General features: G+C 52.5%; 1 protein-coding gene across 1 annotated transcript in view; it reads left to right on the top strand.

The window, feature by feature from the left end:
• LRP1 (LDL receptor related protein 1) overlaps window positions 1-19,040 on the top strand; it is an 85,706-nt gene that overhangs the window by 17,304 nt on the left and 49,362 nt on the right. The window contains exons 7-15 of the mRNA XM_035256344.3: window positions 8,434-8,596; window positions 8,704-8,926; window positions 10,307-10,496; window positions 10,980-11,123; window positions 12,577-12,813; window positions 13,985-14,165; window positions 15,042-15,264; window positions 16,451-16,652; window positions 17,016-17,141. Of these exons, the coding sequence (XP_035112235.3) occupies window positions 8,434-8,596; window positions 8,704-8,926; window positions 10,307-10,496; window positions 10,980-11,123; window positions 12,577-12,813; window positions 13,985-14,165; window positions 15,042-15,264; window positions 16,451-16,652; window positions 17,016-17,141 (1,689 nt within the window). The remainder of the gene's footprint in view (window positions 1-8,433; window positions 8,597-8,703; window positions 8,927-10,306; window positions 10,497-10,979; window positions 11,124-12,576; window positions 12,814-13,984; window positions 14,166-15,041; window positions 15,265-16,450; window positions 16,653-17,015; window positions 17,142-19,040) is intronic.

The following is a 19,040-nucleotide window of genomic DNA, read 5'->3' as shown; positions in this document are numbered from 1 at the left end:
TGTCCCTTCTCTGAGAGGGGAGTGTGGACTAGACCTTAGAGGGACTTTCCGGTGCAGTGGGAGCCAAGGTTAGGGAAAGAAGGAGCAGAAGCCTAAGTTGCTTTGTTAGGCTGCGGCTGAGGGTGAAGAAGCCTGGGCCCAGCTGCTCTGTCTCCATGGGCCCTGGTTTCCCCTGGGGGTTACTGCCAGTGAACTCTCTGCTGCCATCAGGGAGGGCAGTCCTGAGGTTATTTCTCTGTGGCTTTGTGGCAGTGAATGAGACTGGGAGAGGAGCCTGAGCCACATGAGCATTTTAGAATTTCCTGGATGCTTCCATTCAGGCTGCTCCCTAGGCGACACTTTGCTGTCCTAGTTGTGGAAGAAGGGGTGTCACAGGAAGGGATGTGAGCATAGCTGGGTGTAGACCCACTGCCGGGAACAGCCCTGCCCATCTCAGATGCTGTTACACCAGCAGCCTTAGTAAAGTCAACATTTGGCAGCATCACATTTCCAACAAAATGCACCACAGAGCTGAGAGGAAGAATCTGGCCTGTGGTTGAGCTGACCCCCTGAGAGAGAATAACTTGATCTGTGACCTTTAGTAAACCAGAATTCCCATCTCTGCCTTGGTTTCCTAATCTGCATAATGGGTTTGAGTTTGTCTGTCCAGATCAGATTAACTGGAGTGAAAGCCAGTGGTAGAGAACAGCATGCTTTAAAGTTGAGGATTGTGAGCCTTGGGCCTCTCAGGAAGATCTTCAGGTTTCTTTACTTGGCTCTTGTGATGAAAACAAAGATCCCAGGAGGTTACAAGGGATTCATTCCGGGAGAGAGAAAGGGGCCTCCCCGGGATGGTGAAGAGCAGGGGTTCTTCTGGGGGCCTCACTCTCTGTGGCCTCAGAGTGAGTTTCACATTGCAGCCTCTGGCACCTCCAGAGCATTCCTGCTAGCATCCTTGGGCTGCTGGTGTCCACAGCTCACCTGTCATCAGACATGTGTCCTCCTTGGGGTGCTGGGCTGGGGGCTGGCAAGCCTGGTTGACCGAGCTCTTGATGAGTGGGCAGCTCAGAGAACCCCATGGGCGATAGGGTGGGATTGGCGCTAGACCTTAATACAGCTGCCCTATCCCTGTTCCTTGTCCACTGCCATACTCAACAGGCCTGTCTGGGCAGACAGCCCATCAGTTCCCTCCCCGGCCCTGCATCAGTGCCACACAGTGGGCTGTGGGTAGGTGGCTGTGGCGTGCCCTGGAGGGAACCTTCTCAATTTCTACTCTGGGCTGATTTTCTTATCTGACTTCTTCCCCAAGAGAAGCTGGTATCCCTCCCTTAGCAAACAGATTTGCCTTGCCTCCCAGACTGCGAGACTCATTGGGCCCCTCAGGGGCAGAGTCCAGGAGGCTAGAAGAGTCCAAAGGGAAATGCTTGTGGGGTAAATGAGTGTGTTTCTCTTGTCCCAGCTTCTGTCCCTTCCTCCCTGCCGCCTGGATGTCTGGCTGTCACCCTGAGGATGGTTGTTTTGCTCTCTCCCACAAACTAATTATGGGTCCTGAGCTGAGGATGTCGGTGTCTCTCCCCTGGTCCCCTCCCCCCACCCTGTTCCCTGGTCATCCCCCTCCCCAGGAGACGCTGACTGGCCTGCCCTGGTGTGTGGGATGGCTGGTCCCAGGAACTCACCTGCACAGCGGCTGCTGGCCTGTAATTAGCTCCCCATGGAGGATGACGAAGAAAGGCTGCAGCCTTCTCCTGTTTTCACTCTGCCCTCTAGGGTAGCCCTCCCTGCAAACCTCCCATTCTGTGCTGTGACTGTGACCTCCGTTGGACCCCTGGTACTGAGCCTCATGCAGGAGGGGTGCACACAGAGTGAGGAGTATGACAATTGAGGGGTGTTTGAGCCAGGGAGGCCAGCCCGCTGGTGCAGGCAGAAGGGGGAGCCTGCCCCAGAGAAAGCTCTGGAAGCAGAAATAGAATAGAAAGAAGGAAGGAGGCCAGGAAGTGAGCCTGGTTCACATGGGTCTTGGGCCATGTGAGTCAGACCTGTGGAGTCCTGAGAGCCCCTGAGCCCCTCCAAGACCCCGCAGTGTGTGCACATTCTTCTCAATGAGGCCAGGGCTGCCGACCCTCCTGCCCCAGGCCCAATATTGTCTCCCTGGATTGAGGTGGGTCATCTCTTTTCCTCCCACCTGAGATGACCTCCCAGGGCCCACCCTCCTCTTTTGCCACTGGCCTAGTGGTTTGGGGAGGTCTATGAGGCTCGAATTCCAAGACTGGAGAACTTGATGGTGATAGCCGAAGAGAAGGGAAGACCCTTGGCCAGCACCAAGAGCAGCCTGGTTTTCACTACTGCTTTCCCAAAGGGCTATCCATTGATTGGATTCTAGGTGATACCTGGAAAAGCTTTTTTTTTTTTTCTGTTATAGTTACGTTTTTATTTGATATGCATTAGGAAACTCCTATAACTAGTGCTTCATATCTGTTACTTGATCAATAGTTCAGGATGCAGTGAAATAAGAAAAGTGAGTTAATTGAAATAACTGGTAATAAACAGTAGCACAAGCTGTACATAAGCATGGCAGACATTTTGTAAGTGATACACAAAAGACTGAAGTTCTGGAAATTGAGGCCCGGAGGGATCAACAGGCCCAGTAGTCCCTGAGCCAGGAACCAGCCTGCACACTCTCACCCCCACCTCTGACCAGTCTCTCAGGGAACCTCCAGCTACATCCAGCCTCCCCCAGGCTGTCCCTGAACATGGCTGGGTGGTGCAGTCTACCGACCCCAGCCTAGCCCAGCCCTGCTTTTCCTAAGCTGAGCTCCTCTGGTCTGCATTCCCTTCAGCTTGGAGGATGCTGCCACTGTAGAAAGAACGAGGCAGAGTGCAGGAGTGGGGCCCTGGGAACGTGTGTGTGCGGTAAGGGAAGGTTCTGAGATTGTAAATGGAGGCCTTGAAGGAAATCGGGTTTGCTGAAGTCACTCAGAAGTTTGGACTGTGTGTGAAAGGATGGTCTGGAGGGGCCCTCAGGGCTCTCAGTGTTTCCCTCCCTGCACCACGCTGCATGGGGAAGGAGGTGGCCAGGGAGCCCAGCAAAGGCTCCCTACGCTGCAGGCAGCAAGGTTGCGAAATGGGTCCCCAGGTCCAGCTGGCCAACTTCACTTTTTCCTTCCTCTCTCTTTCTTTTATTTATTTTTTTAATGTGTGTGTTTGAAATCACAACAGGAAATGGGGTAGTGATTTGTCTAGAGGAGAGGCAAAGAAGGGGCAGACAGCAGCCCTTCTGAGTCTATGATGAACTGGCTGCTGCCACTGGAAGGGGTGCTACCTCCCCAGTGTGCTGGGCACCCCCAGGCCCTCTCAGCCTCCCTCCCTCGCCTACAGAGCACTTCCAGACTTCATATGTGAAAGCTAACCGTGCCCTTCCTTGGCCTTTCTGACCCATGGGATGCCAGGCTGTTTGGGAGGGGGTGGCTCTAGCCACCTGGCACTTTTGCTTCCCATTCCTGTTCTAAGTTTCCTAATCGTTTAACAGCTCACTCTTGCTCCTTCTCTCTCCTGGCCAGGGCCAGCCCTGTGTCTCCCGGCCCAGATCCAGCCCTGTCCTCTCCTCCCCCGCTGTCTCCTTGAAGTTGCCTCTTCACCCAGCCTGCTCCCAGTACTCCCCTCGCTGTTTTCAAGCCAAAGGAAGTAACTTAAGCAAGAGATGTATTTTAGAGCCCGGCAAGGATTTCTCAATACAGGGAAGACCCTAAGATGTGTTGAGCAGAATCCAGGCGTCATCCCTGGGATCTAGGTCGAAATGCCTCTTGGGGACCTGAGCCAGGCAGGGGAAGATAGCAGGACATAACCTCAGGCTGGAATGACAGGCAGGAGCAGGAAGGGAGCCTAGGGGAAAGAGGTGACACAGCTCGGCTAAGCTCCAGACTGGCTGGTAGAAGGAGGAAGAGCTGAAGTTGGGACCCAGCAGGAAACAAGGAGCATAAGACCACGTCATTTAGCAGAGCTTCTGCCAGGCTCACCACGAGGTCTCCTTCCCACCTTCGAAGTCCTCAGACTCTCCGCCATCTCCCCAGCCCCCCAGGGGAGATCCCTGGGTGGGATTACTAGACAGACTGTCCTCTCCCACTGCCTTGGAGTGTCCCAAGGCCAGAGAGGGAGGATCCTGGCAGTAGAAGAGAGGGGGAAAATGAAGTCCCAGCTCTAGAACAACAGAGTGAGGACTCAGTATTCAATAAATATTTGTTCAACAGATCAATACATGTGTGTCAGGCGCTGGGGACAGAGACAAAAGGCAGCGCCCTGCCCTTACAGTATTTATGGTCAAGTGAAGAGGCCATGATCAAAAAAGCTCCAGAGGCCTATGGAGCCTGTAACAGGAAAACTTCCTTTTTTTTTTCTTGACAGAGTCTCGCTCTTGTTGCCCAGGTTGGAGTGCAGTGGTGCCATCTCGGCTCACTGCAACCTCTGCCTCCTGGGTTCCAGCTATTCTCCTGCCTCAGCCTCCCAAGTAGCTGGGATTACAGGCACCTGCCACCATGCCCAGCTAATTTTTGTACCTTTTTTTAGTAGAGACAGGGTTTTACCATGCTGGCTAGGCTGGTCTTGAACTCCTGACCTCAGGTGATCTGCCTGCTTCAGCCTCCTAAAATGCTGGGATTACAGGTGTGAGCCACCATGCCTGGCCAAAACTTCCTTCTAATAGGGCAAGCTTCCTTCTGGGAGCCTGAGCCAAGTCTTGACAAATAGTAGTTGTTAGCCCCAAATGGCTCACCTGGAGGGCCTGCCCAGAGTCAGGAGGCCACAGGGCTCTGGTTGGGTGACTTGGTGGAAAAGGTGGGAAAGGATGGGCTTGGAGAGGGGAGGACATGGTGTGAATGGCAGCCCCCACCTGGGGAGTGTTTATCATATGGCAGGCCCCGTGCAAAGTGCTGTTAGTGCACCAACCAGTTTTACAGATGAGGAAATTGAGACTCAGAGGTAATAAGTAACTTGTCCGTAGCCTCAGTTAGATGATGGAACCAGAATTCAAACTCAGGCTGTGAGTGTCTAGGGCCCAGCTGGGCCCAGGGCAGAGCAGAATGATAGGAAGAGAGCTGAGGAGGCTCCTGGAACAAGGGCCAGAATCTAATGTGCTCGATGGGGATGTGTTAGAGGTCCAGGGACCTCTTTGGGTGCCTATACACTCTTTGGGTATGTAGATGTGTTGGTGACATTTTCTCAGGGCATAAGGCCTTCTTCCTTCCTTATTTTAGAGCAGGTGACTAGAATCCTGCAGCTGAAGCTAGAGTCTTCTTGGGCATGAGGTGGGGCCCGTGTGTTTTGGAAAGCAGCCACTATGTGTGGAAATAAATGGCTCTTGAACAATGGGAGTGATGGAGAAGTTGAGAAAAGCTGGAGTTGTAGTGAATGCAGATGCTGAGCAGTGGGATGGGGTGCAAGGACACCAGGTCTATTCTGGGGCCTGGAACTGAAAGTCTTCTGTGACATCATGGGCAGCTGTGGTCTCTTTTCTGACTCCTACAACCCTTCCCTGCTTCCTAGCCTCCCTCTTCATGCTGGAATCCTCCACCCCTCTGCCCTAGACCACCCCCAACTCCTCCCACAACACATCCTCCCTCCCTCCTCTTGGGTTTATTTGAGATTTTCCTGTCCTCAGGATTTGCAGCTTTGGGCCAGAGCCCCTTCAGAAGGTCCACTAAGGTGGGTTGGCCCTTAGAAGGTGGGGCCACAAAGGGACAGCTCCCCTCTGGATGGGTGGAGCCAGAATGCTCAGGACCTCTAGGCTGAAACCTAGGACTCCACCTGGACCCCAATTCATATGACAGAGAGTGGTGGCCCAGATACTGCCTATAGGGCAGCCCTGGAGGCAAGGTTCCTCCTCCCCATTTGAGCCCATCTCTCTACCCTGGCCTTGGAGTGGTGGCCACGTGTATGTGTGTGTGGTGACTGTGTATGCATGTGCGGGTGTTGTGTGTGTGTGTGTGTGAGATTGTGTATGCATGTGCATGTGTGCATGTGTGTGTAATTGTGTATGCATGTGTGTGTGTGTGTGTGTGTGTGTGTGGTGGGGCAGGCAGAGGAATCTCAACTTCAGAAGAGAGGAAAATAATGTGGTGAGGGGGGTTGGATAACAAAGGATTTTTGCTTGCAACTAATAGTCTCCAGCTGCAAAAATACCAAAAGGGAGGCCAGGCAGGCTGGGGATTCCAGTTCTTGCCAACTCCTCACCGGCCTGCTGAGTGGGGCCCTGCCTGGCCTTTAGGGAGGTGGAAGGGAGACTGACCAAGGGTAAATATCTGAGAGCAGGGATGATCTCTCTGCCTTCCTTCCCAGAATTGGGAGGGAATCCAGGCCACATCCTGGGGCTGAGGGGGCCGATTGTGGAGCTGCACCTGGGATGAGGGCATCAGATCTCTGCAGGTTTTCTTCCTCCTCCCTCTTGCCAAGAGAAGGGTGGATGCGGGGAGCAAGGGCAGGGTATTGCCAGCCCTAGGGCTGGGCAGTGACTCAGGGAAGCCTCAGGAAGTCGGAGAGAAGGCAGGCCGTAGCTGCGCCAGCTGGTGCTGGGAAAACAGCTTTCACTGATGAAGTTCATATACATGCCAGCAGCCCCCAGACCCCTGCCGTGCCCACCAAGTAAAGGGCATGCAGCCCTGTTTGACTTCCAGCCACCCTGCTGGCTGCCAGGGGCTGCAGGCAGGTCCCCCGCTTTGGGACTTCGATTTCCTTTGGAGGCAGCCCAGCGGCATTCATTTTAATCTGTTTTCTCTGTGGTTACAGCGTGTGGGGCAAAGAATTTGGTTGCCTTACCCCTGCACTGGGCCCTCTTCCTACAGGGCCTGGGCCTCCCCACAATACTCTTTCCCCTCTCTCCAATCTTGTGAAGATGGGGCAGTACTGGGGGCCCAGAGAAAAGAGTGGCTGGGCTTGGGGATGCATGAATACTTACAGGGCCAATACCTCATCCCTGTGGCCTCGTTCTCCAGGCATCGGGATGGGGTTTAGCAGAGAGGACCTGAAGAAGAAATTAGTTTGATGAAGCCCTCAGTTGGCTCCTTCCCTTCCTGTCCTGTGACTGTGAGTCAGTGTCAGGGCCCAGCCAAGTTCCTTGAGGGCTGTGTTCCTGTTGTCCTTGCCCCCACCCGACCCCCCTCACCCCACTGTTAGGGAGCAGCCCCTGAATCCCTGTGGGGAGGAGCGGGAATCAGGGAGAGGTTGAGCAGAGCAGCAAGCCTCACACCTGCAGCTGTGTGGGGGCAGAGTAATCCCTACTGGGTTGAGTATGGGTAATGGAGGATGAAGCCCAAAGCAGGTAGCCCAAAGACTTTTTTACCTGTTGGGGAAACTGGTGAAGGTGGAGTTCCAGGCAGGGGTCCCAGAAAGTCACTGCCTTAGGAGTTTCTCACTTTGCAAGAGGCACCATCGCTGATGGTGGTGGTTGAAGGGGGCAGTGAGTAGATGGAAGCCAGTGGTCCTGGAGAGGAGGCGCCCAGAGGAGGCCAGCGGGGGTCCCTGTCCCCAACCTTCCTGCCTCCTTGACTTCCAGCCACCCTTGCCGTGCCTCTCTTTCCTTTGGCCCTTCTTAGCCTCTTCCATCTCCTTCAGAACTGTGCCTGAAACTGAGTCTAGGCACCTGGGCTCCATCTTCTTCCCTGACTCCCATCCTCCTTAAGCCCCACCTCTTTCTGAGCCATGCCTCAGTTTACCCTCAGGGTCCTTGGATGGCCCTCCTCCTAGACTGTCTCTCTTCCAGCCCTGTGACTTAATCCCCACCTCTTCTGATCCTCCCCAGGACATGAGGACATTGAGCAATAAGGACATTGCAGGAACAGGGGACTGGGGCTGAGAAGAGGAAGTTTGGCCCATGTCACTGGTGCCTAATCTTTTGTTCCCATGGACCTTCCCTTTTGCATTTCTGTAGAGCTCATATTTTGAAATACTTTCCTCTCAAACTGGGTTTATTAGTGTGTACCCTGCTTTTCCATTTTAAAAATATGTGCCAAATGTACAGCTTCCAGTCACTTTCAGGTTAGCATGAGATAACTAGATTTACCATAGAAAGTAGATAAAAGTCCAGCAAAAAGCAAACATGTGTAATGCTTTGGTAGCTTGAGTGCTCTTATCTCAAGTAAAAGCAAAGTAAACGAAAAATACGTGTATATATATATATATAAATATATTGGACTGAGCTAGTGGACCTATGCTCTCTACCTTTTGGTGCCCCAAGAAGATGGTCCCGGTGAAAGGATGGACTAGAATTGGGAAGCCTTTCAATTAGCCAGCCAGCCAGCATTTACACAAGGCCTCCTGCGTATCTTCCCTGAGTTCAGCATGGGGGTGTTTTGAGAGAGGGCGTCCAGAGGGGGTGGGCTTCCAGGTGTGGGTTCTCACTAGCAAAGGGTGGGCATCTCTGCAAGAGGGCCTACCCCACCCCACAGCTCTTTCATTCATACTCTCCAGACGTGGAACAGATGGCCATCGACTGGCTGACAGGCAACTTCTACTTTGTGGATGACATCGATGATAGGATCTTTGTCTGCAACAGAAACGGCGACACATGTGTCACATTGCTAGACCTGGAACTCTACAACCCCAAGGGCATTGCCCTGGACCCTGCCATGGGGTGAGAGTGGCAGGCGGGGTTCTGGCCCTGGAAGGCGGGAGGCTGAGGCTGTGGTGGGAAGGAGGTGCCCAATGTCCAGACTCCATTTCACAGGCATCTTCCCACAGGAAGGTGTTTTTCACTGACTATGGGCAGATCCCGAAGGTGGAACGCTGTGACATGGATGGGCAGAACCGCACCAAGCTCGTCGACAGCAAGATTGTGTTTCCTCACGGCATCACGCTGGACCTGGTCAGCCGCCTAGTCTACTGGGCAGATGCCTACCTGGACTACATCGAGGTGGTAGACTATGAGGGCAAGGGCCGTCAGACCATCATCCAGGGCATCTTGGTGAGGGAGCTACTGTCTGAGATTTTTGTGGGGGAACCACAATCCAGGACCTTCTGGTGAGGGGGGAGCCTCTGCAGGGGAACCGTTCTCCGAGTCTCCTGGTAAAGGGCATGATGCCCCAGCCCTCTAGTGGGTTGGGCATGAATACCTCAGAGAAAGGTCAAGACATGGCTTCCACTGTGATGGGAACGTTTAGACACCACTTCTGTTTACTTTCTTTTTTTCCTGTGACCCTTATGATAACCCCTAGCTGATGAACAGGGAGGTGGTTCAGTTTCCTTTCAGCAGATGAAAAAAGCAGGATCAAAGAGCTTAGGTGATTTGCCTATGGTTGCAAAGCCGAGTGATAGCAATGGAACCTGGTCTAGAAGCCTTGCTGGCTCAGAGATGGCACCTCCATTCTGGGATAATCAGGGTGACCAACCAGCCTAGTTTGCCTAGGACTGTCCCAGTTTTAGCCCTGAAAGTCTGGTAAGCCAGCAAACCCTTACCTTTGTCTTAGGCAAACTAGGACAGTTGGCCACCACAGATAAGCTATGTGGGTAGTCAGGGCTGTTACACGGCTTGCTTGGGACAAGTGTGTCCTCTTAGCCGTCATAACAGGCTAAGAATGTCCTCTGTGGACAGAGTTTAGAGCCCGACTCTAATTCAGTCTAAAATCATTAAAGCATCTACCGTGTGCCTAACTATGTGAAGGGCAGGGTTCCTGCCCTCAAGGGGTCTGAGTAGAGTTAGGGTGAAATAAGTCCACAAATCACCATGCCAGACATGGGATAGCAGTGTCACAGAGAACATGTAGAAGAAGAAAACATCTCTGGTTGGAAGATTCCAGAAATTCTTCAAAGACATGCTCTGCAAAGGGTGAGTGGGATCTTGGCAAGCAAACGTCTTCAGAACAGGTTAGTCCAGCCGGAGGAGACAGAGTAAAACATAGAGTTAAAAAATAGTGGGGCCGGGCACGGGAGCCACACCTGTAACCCCAGCACTTTGGGAGGCTGAGGCAGGAGAATTGCTTGTGTCTTGGAGGTTGATACCAGTCTGAGCAACATAGGTAAACCCCATCTCTACAAAAAAATTTTTTTTAATTAGCCGGGTGTGGTGGTGGCATGCACCTGTAGTCCCAACTACTCAAGAGGCTGAAGCAGGAGCATCACTTAAGCCCAGGAGGTGGAGGCTGCAGTGAGCTGTGATCATGCCACTGCACTCCAGCCTGGGTGACAGAGTGAGGTCCTGTCTCAAAATAAATAAATAAAAATAAAAAACTACAGGGTGAATTGGGGAATGCAGGTCATGGAGTTTGGAGGAAGCTGAGGAGATCTCCAGGGCAGAGGGAGGACCCCCTGTCATCTCATGCTGCCCATTCTTGCCCGCCCTTCTCAGATCGAGCACCTGTACGGCCTGACCGTGTTTGAGAATTATCTCTATGCCACCAACTCGGACAATGCCAATGCTCAGCAGAAGACGAGCGTGATCCGTGTGAATCGATTTAACAGCACCGAGTACCAGGTCGTCACTCGGGTGGACAAGGGCGGTGCCCTCCACATCTACCACCAGCGGCGTCAGCCCCGAGGTGAGCAGGGCTCCATGGCCCCTCCAAAGCTGGCTTTACCCCACGATGGCTCTGGGCCCTTGGGATCACAGAGCCTCTATGGGTCCTCCTGTGGTGACTCTGGCTTCTTTCATGTCAGGACTATCCACTTGGGCTACCTGCCCTGGCCCCCCAGCTTCCCCTGCCAGCCCCCATCCACCCACTCAGCCTCCAGATCCCACTCTGTTCCTCCCAGTCCCATTGTCAGTCTGGAGCAGGAGCACCTGGCCATAGGCAACCCTGGGACTCTCTCCCCTGACTACTGAAGCCCTCTGCCCCCAGCAAGAGTCTGAAGCCTGGGTTGTGGGGGGCAGAGGATTTCTACCCCTGTGGCTTCCAAATCCTAAAATGGGACAACAGGCACAAAGACCACAGCAGCAGGGGGTATGGTCAGATCGGGAAGCCTTCTCAAGGCCTGGCACAGGAGCTCTGAGGGGTCCTGACAGCTTTTCACCTTGTCCCCAGTGAGAAGCCATGCCTGTGAAAATGACCAGTATGGGAAGCCGGGTGGCTGCTCTGACATCTGCCTGCTGGCCAACAGCCACAAGGCTCGGACCTGCCGCTGCCGCTCCGGCTTCAGCCTGGGCAGTGACGGGAAGTCATGCAAGAGTGAGTGACAGGGAAGGGGTGCATGCCCACTGGGAGGCAGCGGGAGGGTCTCCTCAGGTGTCCCCCATAGCCCAGCTGTATCTGTCTGACATGCAGGGAGATGAAGGAAGCATCCCAACTGCTAGTGAAGGCAGAATTGGGACTTGAATCCACATATGAAAAAGTACTTTTCTCACTCCCCCACACCGGCTATGCAGAAAACTAATCTGATTCATTCAGCAAGTGTTTAGTGAGCAGTGAGCACTCACTACATGTTTGGCACTGTTCTGGCCATCAGGATTCAGCAGTGAACAAGATAGATGTTTTCCCTGGCCTCATGGAGCTTATAGTCTAGTCTGGGAAACAAGGTGGTAATAAGTGGTTGTGAAGAAAATAAAGCAGAGAACAGCCAGGCGTGGTGGCTCATGCCCGTAATCCCAGCACTTTGGGAGGCCAAGGTGGACAGATCACTTGAGGTCAAGAGTTCGAGACCAGCCTGGCCAACATGGTAAAACCCTGTCTCTACTGAAAATACAACAATTATCTGGGCATGGTGGTGCGTGCCTGTAATCCCAGCTACTCGGGAGGCTGAGACAGGAGAATCACTTGAACCTTGGAGACAGAGGTGGCAGTAAGCTGAGATGGCACCATTGCAAGCCAGCCTGGGCGACAGAGCAAGACTTTGATTCAAAAAATAAAAAATAAATAAATAAGGCAGAGAATAGAGTTAATGAGGACAGCGAGGGCCTCTCTGAGGATGTGGCGTTTGAGCCAAGCTCTCTGTGAAGTGAAGAGGCCATGTAACTCCCTGAGGGAGGAGCATGTCTGGCAGAGGAATCAACAGTGCAAAGGCCCTGAGGCCAGCGTGAGCGTGGCAGGCTGGAGGGATAGCACGAAGGCCAGCGGGACTGAGTGGTGTGAGGGCAGACGAGGAGGGAGCAGTTGGATTTTATTATAACTGGGTTGGGAAGCTCATGGTGATGTTTGCGAATGGGAGTGACTTGATTGGATTCACACTTGTCTAAAAGTCACGCTGCTCCTGGGTGGGGGACGAGCAGTAGGGAAGTAGCCAGGAGACTGTTTCAGTGTAGTGGGCAAGAAGTGATGTGGTTTACATTAGGGTAGTAGCAGAGGAAGTGGTAAGCAGTGATCTGACTCCAACATATTTTGAAGGTACTCCTTTTATACCACTGATTTCATGACTGATCAGTGGGCACTTAGCTGAAAGCCTGCTATCCTTCCCTCATTTCCTACCCCCGGAGTGCAGAGGTCAGACCCCGGGGGTGTTGTGGCCAGGACCCAGTGTCCTACATGTTAGCGTGTATGTGGTCAGTCCATCCGACCCAGAGCCTTACCTCCCTCTTGTCTCCTGACCCATCACAGCTAGAGCATTGCAGCCCGTTGGCTGCAGCCCCTGGGTGGGGATGATGATCGTGTGTGTATCTGACTGTACCCTGGCTTGTGCCTGCTCTAGAGCCAGAGCATGAGCTGTTCCTCGTGTATGGCAAGGGCCGGCCAGGCATCATCCGGGGCATGGATATGGGGGCCAAGGTCCCAGATGAGCACATGATCCCCATTGAAAACCTCATGAACCCCCGAGCCCTGGACTTCCACGCTGAGACCGGCTTCATCTACTTTGCTGACACCACCAGCTACCTCATTGGTCGCCAGAAGATTGATGGCACTGAGCGGGAGACCATCCTAAAGGACGGTACGTGCTCCTCGGGATGTGGCCCATGTGGATGGAAGCAGGCGGGGGCCCAGGCATCTGTTTCTCGGTGCCCTCTCAGCATGGATGGTCCCCTGCTGACCAGCTGGCTGCACTGGTTGGCATGGAGATGAGGGGATAGACAGATTGACCCCTGTGTGACCCCCTTCTTGGCTGAGCCAAAGAGGCAGGAGGATGGATGAGTTAGGCAGCATGGGCCGTCCTTGCCAGCCCTTGGGAAAACTCAGGGTCTCTCTGCCATTGGCTCAGAGCCCTGGAGCTGTACGCAGCACACAGCCAGGAGAGAACTGAGGTTGTGAATTGGAGATGGCCTGCCAGATCAAAACAGGGCACACCCACATGTGTGTGCGCATACAGGGTCTGTGCAGCTGACCTTACAGCCACCAAAAGTGACATGCTAACGTGTCCTGAGAAAATTGTTTTGTGAATTGCGTACAGGTCTTCCGTCTGAGCTGCTTGGGCAGGCTCACAGTACATTGTCTTTTTAATGTCTGCGTGAAGGATTCTGAGCTGTATGAGTTCTTCCCCAAATCTGCACTTGGGCCCCAGGATCAGGCCACCTTCCCATCAGTCTGGCGGGTGCCAGTTACAACCTTTGCCCTGCACCCCATCCCTCACTGCAGCTCAGAGATCAGCAGTCAGCAATCATATCGTAAGATTTTGGGAAAATCAAAAGTAGCTCATCAGGAAAAGATTGGGGTTCCCTATACCAAGAAAACTGCTATTTAAAGGACAGTTGGAGTGAGTGATGTCCTTGGCTAAATGAAAGATCACTTCCTAATTTATTAATTTTGTTAGTTTAGTATTTTTAGGCCTAGAATGTGACATCACACTTGCACCCAGAGCTATGTGTGCATTGCTTCAGCTCTCCACGCAGGCACAGGCCAGACACTCTTACACGAGAGCCCACATCAGCCATGTGTGGTTTGGAGAGTCTGGCCCCAGTACAAATGGCAGCACACAGGGTCTTCCCCTACTCCTCTTCCAGCCTCCTGTCCCTGCCCCCACCCGCCTGTCTAGAGCCCCAGAGGGTCCCTGCACTCCCTATGTACCCAGGCTGCTCAAAGGTACCTGAGTCCTAGAAGGCCAGAGGCAGGCAGCTTTGAACGACTTCCTTTGAAGCCGTTCATCACCAGCCCCTCTCCCCCCACAGGCATCCATAATGTGGAGGGCGTGGCCGTGGACTGGATGGGGGACAATCTGTACTGGACAGATGATGGGCCCAAGAAGACAATCAGCGTGGCCAGGCTGGAGAAAGCTGCTCAGACCCGCAAGACTTTAATTGAGGGCAAAATGACACACCCCAGGGCCATTGTGGTGGATCCACTCAATGGGTGAGTCCTCCCAGGCCTTGGGGTGGGCGGAGCTGGGAATGTGTGGGCCTTAGAGAACTGGAAGATGAGATGGGTAGGGAAGCAGGGGAAGGCAGCCAAGGCGGGACACTTTAGCAGGAATGGGAGGCTGCAAGGGAAGAAGGCGTCCCTGTCTTCAAGGAAATGGGAGTGATTCCTTAAACACAGAAAGAAATCTGATCCTGTCACTCCCAGCTCAGAGCATTCTACCAGCTACCCTTATCCTGAGAATGAGGCCCACATTCCTTGACAGGCCTGCACAGCCCCACAGCTTCTGCCTGGCCCTTGTCTGACCCATCCGCATGTCCCTTCCCATGCTTGAAGTTCTGTCCCCACTGCCTGCTGTCTGTTCCTCAGGCAAGCACCCCAGCTCCTCCTGCCTCAGGGCTTTTGCTCTTAGAGTTCCTCAACCTGGAACTCCCAGATATTTGCAGGACTGGCTCCTTTGCTACATCAAGTCTCACTCATGCCGCCTCCTCAGGGTGGCCTTCTCCATCACTCTCCTGACACTCACCCCCACCTACTGCCCATCACCCTGCTTTATTTCCCTTTTGGCCTTTGTCACTCTCCATGTAACCTTGATTGACTTGTTTCTTGTGGGATGGGAGCTCCATGGGAGCAGGAGTTGGCTGCCTTGGTCTCCACTGCATTCCTGAACGCCAAAACTGTGCCCGACTTACAGGCACTCAACAAATACTTGTTGAATGGGGTGAATGAATAAAATGTGTGGTCCAGGAATGAGCAGGACAGGAAGACTCCTGTGAGGAGCTGTGGGACAGCACTCTTGGATTGGGAGCACGGGGCAGGCTGCTGATGGCAAGGGGGGCCCACGTGGTGCTGACCAGTCGCTGCCCACAGATGGATGTACTGGACGGACTGGGAAGAGGACCCCAAAGACAGTCGGCGAGGGCGGCTAGAGAGGGCCTGGATGGATGGCTCACACCGAGACATCTTTGTCACCTCCAAGACAGTGCTTTGGCCCAATGGGCTAAGCCTGGACATCCCGGCTGGACGCCTCTACTGGGTGGATGCCTTCTATGACCGCATTGAGACAATACTGTTCAATGGCACAGACCGGAAGGTGGGCAGGCATGTGCCTGTGTGTGAGCGTCCGTGTGTGTTGCTAGACCACGCTTATGTGTGGATGAGGTTCTGTGTGAGTATGTGGGCATCTGTGTGTGTTCAGGCCTATGTGCCTCGTGTATGTTTATCTATAGATGTGTACATCTGTGTGCCTGCGTATCTTATATGTTGTGTTATTTGTTTGAGGATTGCTTCCATCTGTGTCTCTTTGTGTATCTGTGTTGTCTGTGAAGTTGACTACCCATGTGCTAGTCTCTGCATACACATCATGTGCACCTCCTCATGTGTGCATAGATGCACAGCATGCCTTGGTGTGTGTCTGCACTCTGCAAGTGTGAGGGCTGAGGGGTGGCATTTCTGTACACTTGGTTGTTTGGGTTGTCATGTACTTCAGAAGTTGTATACGTGTTCTAGTGTATAAGGCCCTTCATGATATGGCTTGACTCCCTCTCTAGTTTTTTTCTCCCCACTGCCCGCATCCCAACACTCTTTGAACAAGCAGCACTAGACAGCTTGTTCCTCCCCACACACGTCACAGAGCATCTGCCCTCTGTTCCATTACTCATGTAGTTCATTCTGCATCGAGTGTTCACCCCAGCTCCTCTTCCCCTGGCAAACTTCTCAGGGGCCACCTCCTCTAGGATGTCACCTCCAGATTCCTCTCCACACTGGATCACCCATGTGTGCCCTGCATGAGACAGTGGGCAGCTCAAGGGCAGAGACCATATTGTATTCACCTCTCTCAGCTCCTAATAGATCCTGGTAAATGTTGGATGAATGGATGAATATTGACCATCTGCTCAGTTGTGTGTGTGTGTGTGTGTGTGCACACATTCGCATGTGCGTGTGTGTGAGCATATGAGAGTGCCTCTGTGTGTGTGTGTGTGTGTGTGTGTGTGTGTGTGTGTTGGGGCACTATGAATGAATATGAATAAGCCCAGGAGAGCGCCATATGGACAACCTCTCCATCAGCATCCTTGCTGGATCACTCAATCACCTGCTGGCTTCAGGATCTACCATCCCAGTGTGTGCAAAGCTATCATCCTCAGGGGCTCCCAGGCTTACAGGGGAAACAAAACCAAACCCATGCCCAGGACCTAGACAATTGAATATACAAAACACTGATCTCACGGGCCTTCCTCAATTTTCTTCCAATTCCTTAGTAACATCCTCTCCATCCCTAGATTGTGTATGAAGGTCCTGAGCTGAACCATGCCTTTGGCCTGTGTCACCATGGCAACTACCTCTTCTGGACTGAGTATCGGAGTGGCAGTGTCTACCGCTTGGAACGGGGCATAGGAGGTGCACCCCCCACTGTGACCCTTCTGCGCAGCGAGCGGCCCCCAATCTTTGAGATCCGAATGTATGATGCCCAGCAGCAGCAAGGTACCCCCTTGGGGCTGGGGCTGGGGGCAGCGAGGGACCTAGAAATGGGGGTGGGACCTAGGCAGAGATTTGAGACTCCCCTGGGGGTGAAGGCACTTCCCAGGGATCCTAGGCTCTTACTTTTGAGGCTCCTGAGAAGTTCCTCAAACCAGTCTGATTCTCTGTTCCCCATTTCCCTTCCTGCCCCATGTCTGTGTCTCCTGTTCTTCAACATGATCTTCTTCCTCTCCGTATTTCCTCTTTCTGTCCCCTTATCTTAATGTGTCTCCTCCCCTATCCCCTCTCTGGCCTCTCCTGATTTCGCTACAACCAATTCCCTGTCCTCCTCCTCCCCTTGCCGTTCCCCACGGCCCCTCCCCACAGTTGGCACCAACAAATGCCGGGTGAACAATGGTGGCTGCAGCAGCCTGTGCTTGGCCACCCCTGGGAGCCGCCAGTGCGCCTGCGCAGAGGACCAGGTGTTGGACGCAGACGGTGTCACTTGCTTGGGTATGAGGGGCCTGGCTGGTGGGAAAGGGAAGCAGACCCCAGCAGGAGGATGCCGCAGAGAGGGGAGGGGAGGCTTCAGGGTCCCAGTTAGAGATGAAGGAGGCAATGAGGGACTCTGAGGGGACCAACAGGAAGCAAGGGAGGAGGTGAGCAAAGGCTCTGGGGGCTTGAAGGGAGTTTAGGGAAGACGGGGGACTGGGAGGGACTTGCAAGGGGATGAAGATTAGGGGAAACTGAGTGAAGAATGAACAGCTATGGATGGAAGGAGGAAATTATCCTTTACTTCTTTTAAATGTTTCCCCATTACTAAAGTAAAATAATAGTAGTTCCAAATATCGGAAATCACTTTGGGAAGCTAAGGTGGGCAGATCACTTGAGGGAATTTGAGACCAGCCTGGCCAACAAGGCAAAACCCCATCTCTACTAAAAATAAAAAAACTTAGCCGAGTATGGTGGCAGGCACCTGTAAAATCCTAGCTACTCGGAAGGCCGAGGCAGAAGAATCACTTGAAGCTGGGAAGTGAAGGTTGCAGTGGTGAGATCATGCCACTGCGCTCCAGCTTGGGTGACAGAGGGAGACTCTCTCAAAAAAAAAAAATAAAATTAAAAATATATATAATATATATGTTGGAAATTAGGAGAAAAAAGCCCAAGTCCCACCAGTGAGCACCACTGTATTGATAGCATTGTGGGAAAGTGAACACCATTCTTTCTTCCTCGGGAGGGTTGTATTGTCTTTTATATAGCTGTAATTGTCTTCTGTCCTTTTTGGTTCAAGTGTCACTGAATTTTCTGTGTTATTATTGCATGATTTTAACAACCCTTGTTTTTTATAAAAGTAGGTTTTTCTTTTTTTTTTTATTGCATTTTTGGTTTTGGGGTATATGTGAAGAACATGCAAGATTGTTGCATAGGTACACACATGGCAGTGTGATTTGCTGCCTTCCTCCCCTTCACCTATATCTGGCATTTCTCCCCAGGCTATCTCTCCCCAACTCCCACCCCCCCGCTGTCCCTCCCCTATTTCCCCCCAACAGACCCCACAAGAACAGAAAATCAAACACTGCATGTTCTCACTCATAGGCGGGTGTTGAACAAGTAGGTTGTTCTTATTGTAAAACCAAATAAGTAAGACCAGGCACAGTGGCTCACTTTTGTAATCCCAGCACTTTGGGAGGCTGAGACGGGCGAATTACCTGAGGTCGGGAGTTTGAGACCATCCTGGCCAACATGGTGAAATCTCATCTCTACTAAAAATACAAAAATTATCCAGGCATGATGGTGTGTGCCTGAAGTCTCAACTACTCAGGGAGGCTGAGGCAGGAGAATCACTTGAACCCGGAAGCAGACTTTGCAGTGAGCCGAGATGGCACCACTGCACTCCAGCATGGGCAACAGAGCAAGACATCGTCTCAAAAAACAAAACAAAAAAATGAAATAAGTAAACAGTATAGAAAAACATAAAGTAGAAAGTCCAAATCACCCCAAATTCCACCACCTGTAGATAACCACTGTTTGGGGGAACAACCTCCCAGACATTTCCCTATGATTTACTTTCATGTAAATGGAGTCTTGCTGCACATACTGTTCTGTTTCCTGTTTTTTTCACTTGACAGCATGTAATGAGTATGGAAGTAGCATTTTTTTTTTTTTTGAGCGGAGTTTCGCTCTTTTTGCCCAGGCTGGAGTGTGATGGAACGATCTCAGCTTACCGCAACCTCTGCCTCCCAGGTTCAAGTGATTCTTCTGCCTCAGCCTCCTTAGTAGCTGCGATTACAGGCATGCACCACCAGGCCCAGCTATTTTTGTATTTTTAGTAGAGACGGGTTTTTCTGTGTTGGTCAGGCTGGTCTCGAACTCCGGACCTCAGGTGATCTGCCCACCTCAGCTTCCCAAAGT

Source organism: Callithrix jacchus, chromosome 9, assembly GCF_049354715.1.
Source record: "Callithrix jacchus isolate 240 chromosome 9, calJac240_pri, whole genome shotgun sequence".
In the NCBI taxonomy this organism is placed as follows: Eukaryota; Metazoa; Chordata; class Mammalia; order Primates; family Cebidae; genus Callithrix; species Callithrix jacchus.
This window is presented reverse-complemented; position numbering and strand designations above follow the sequence as displayed.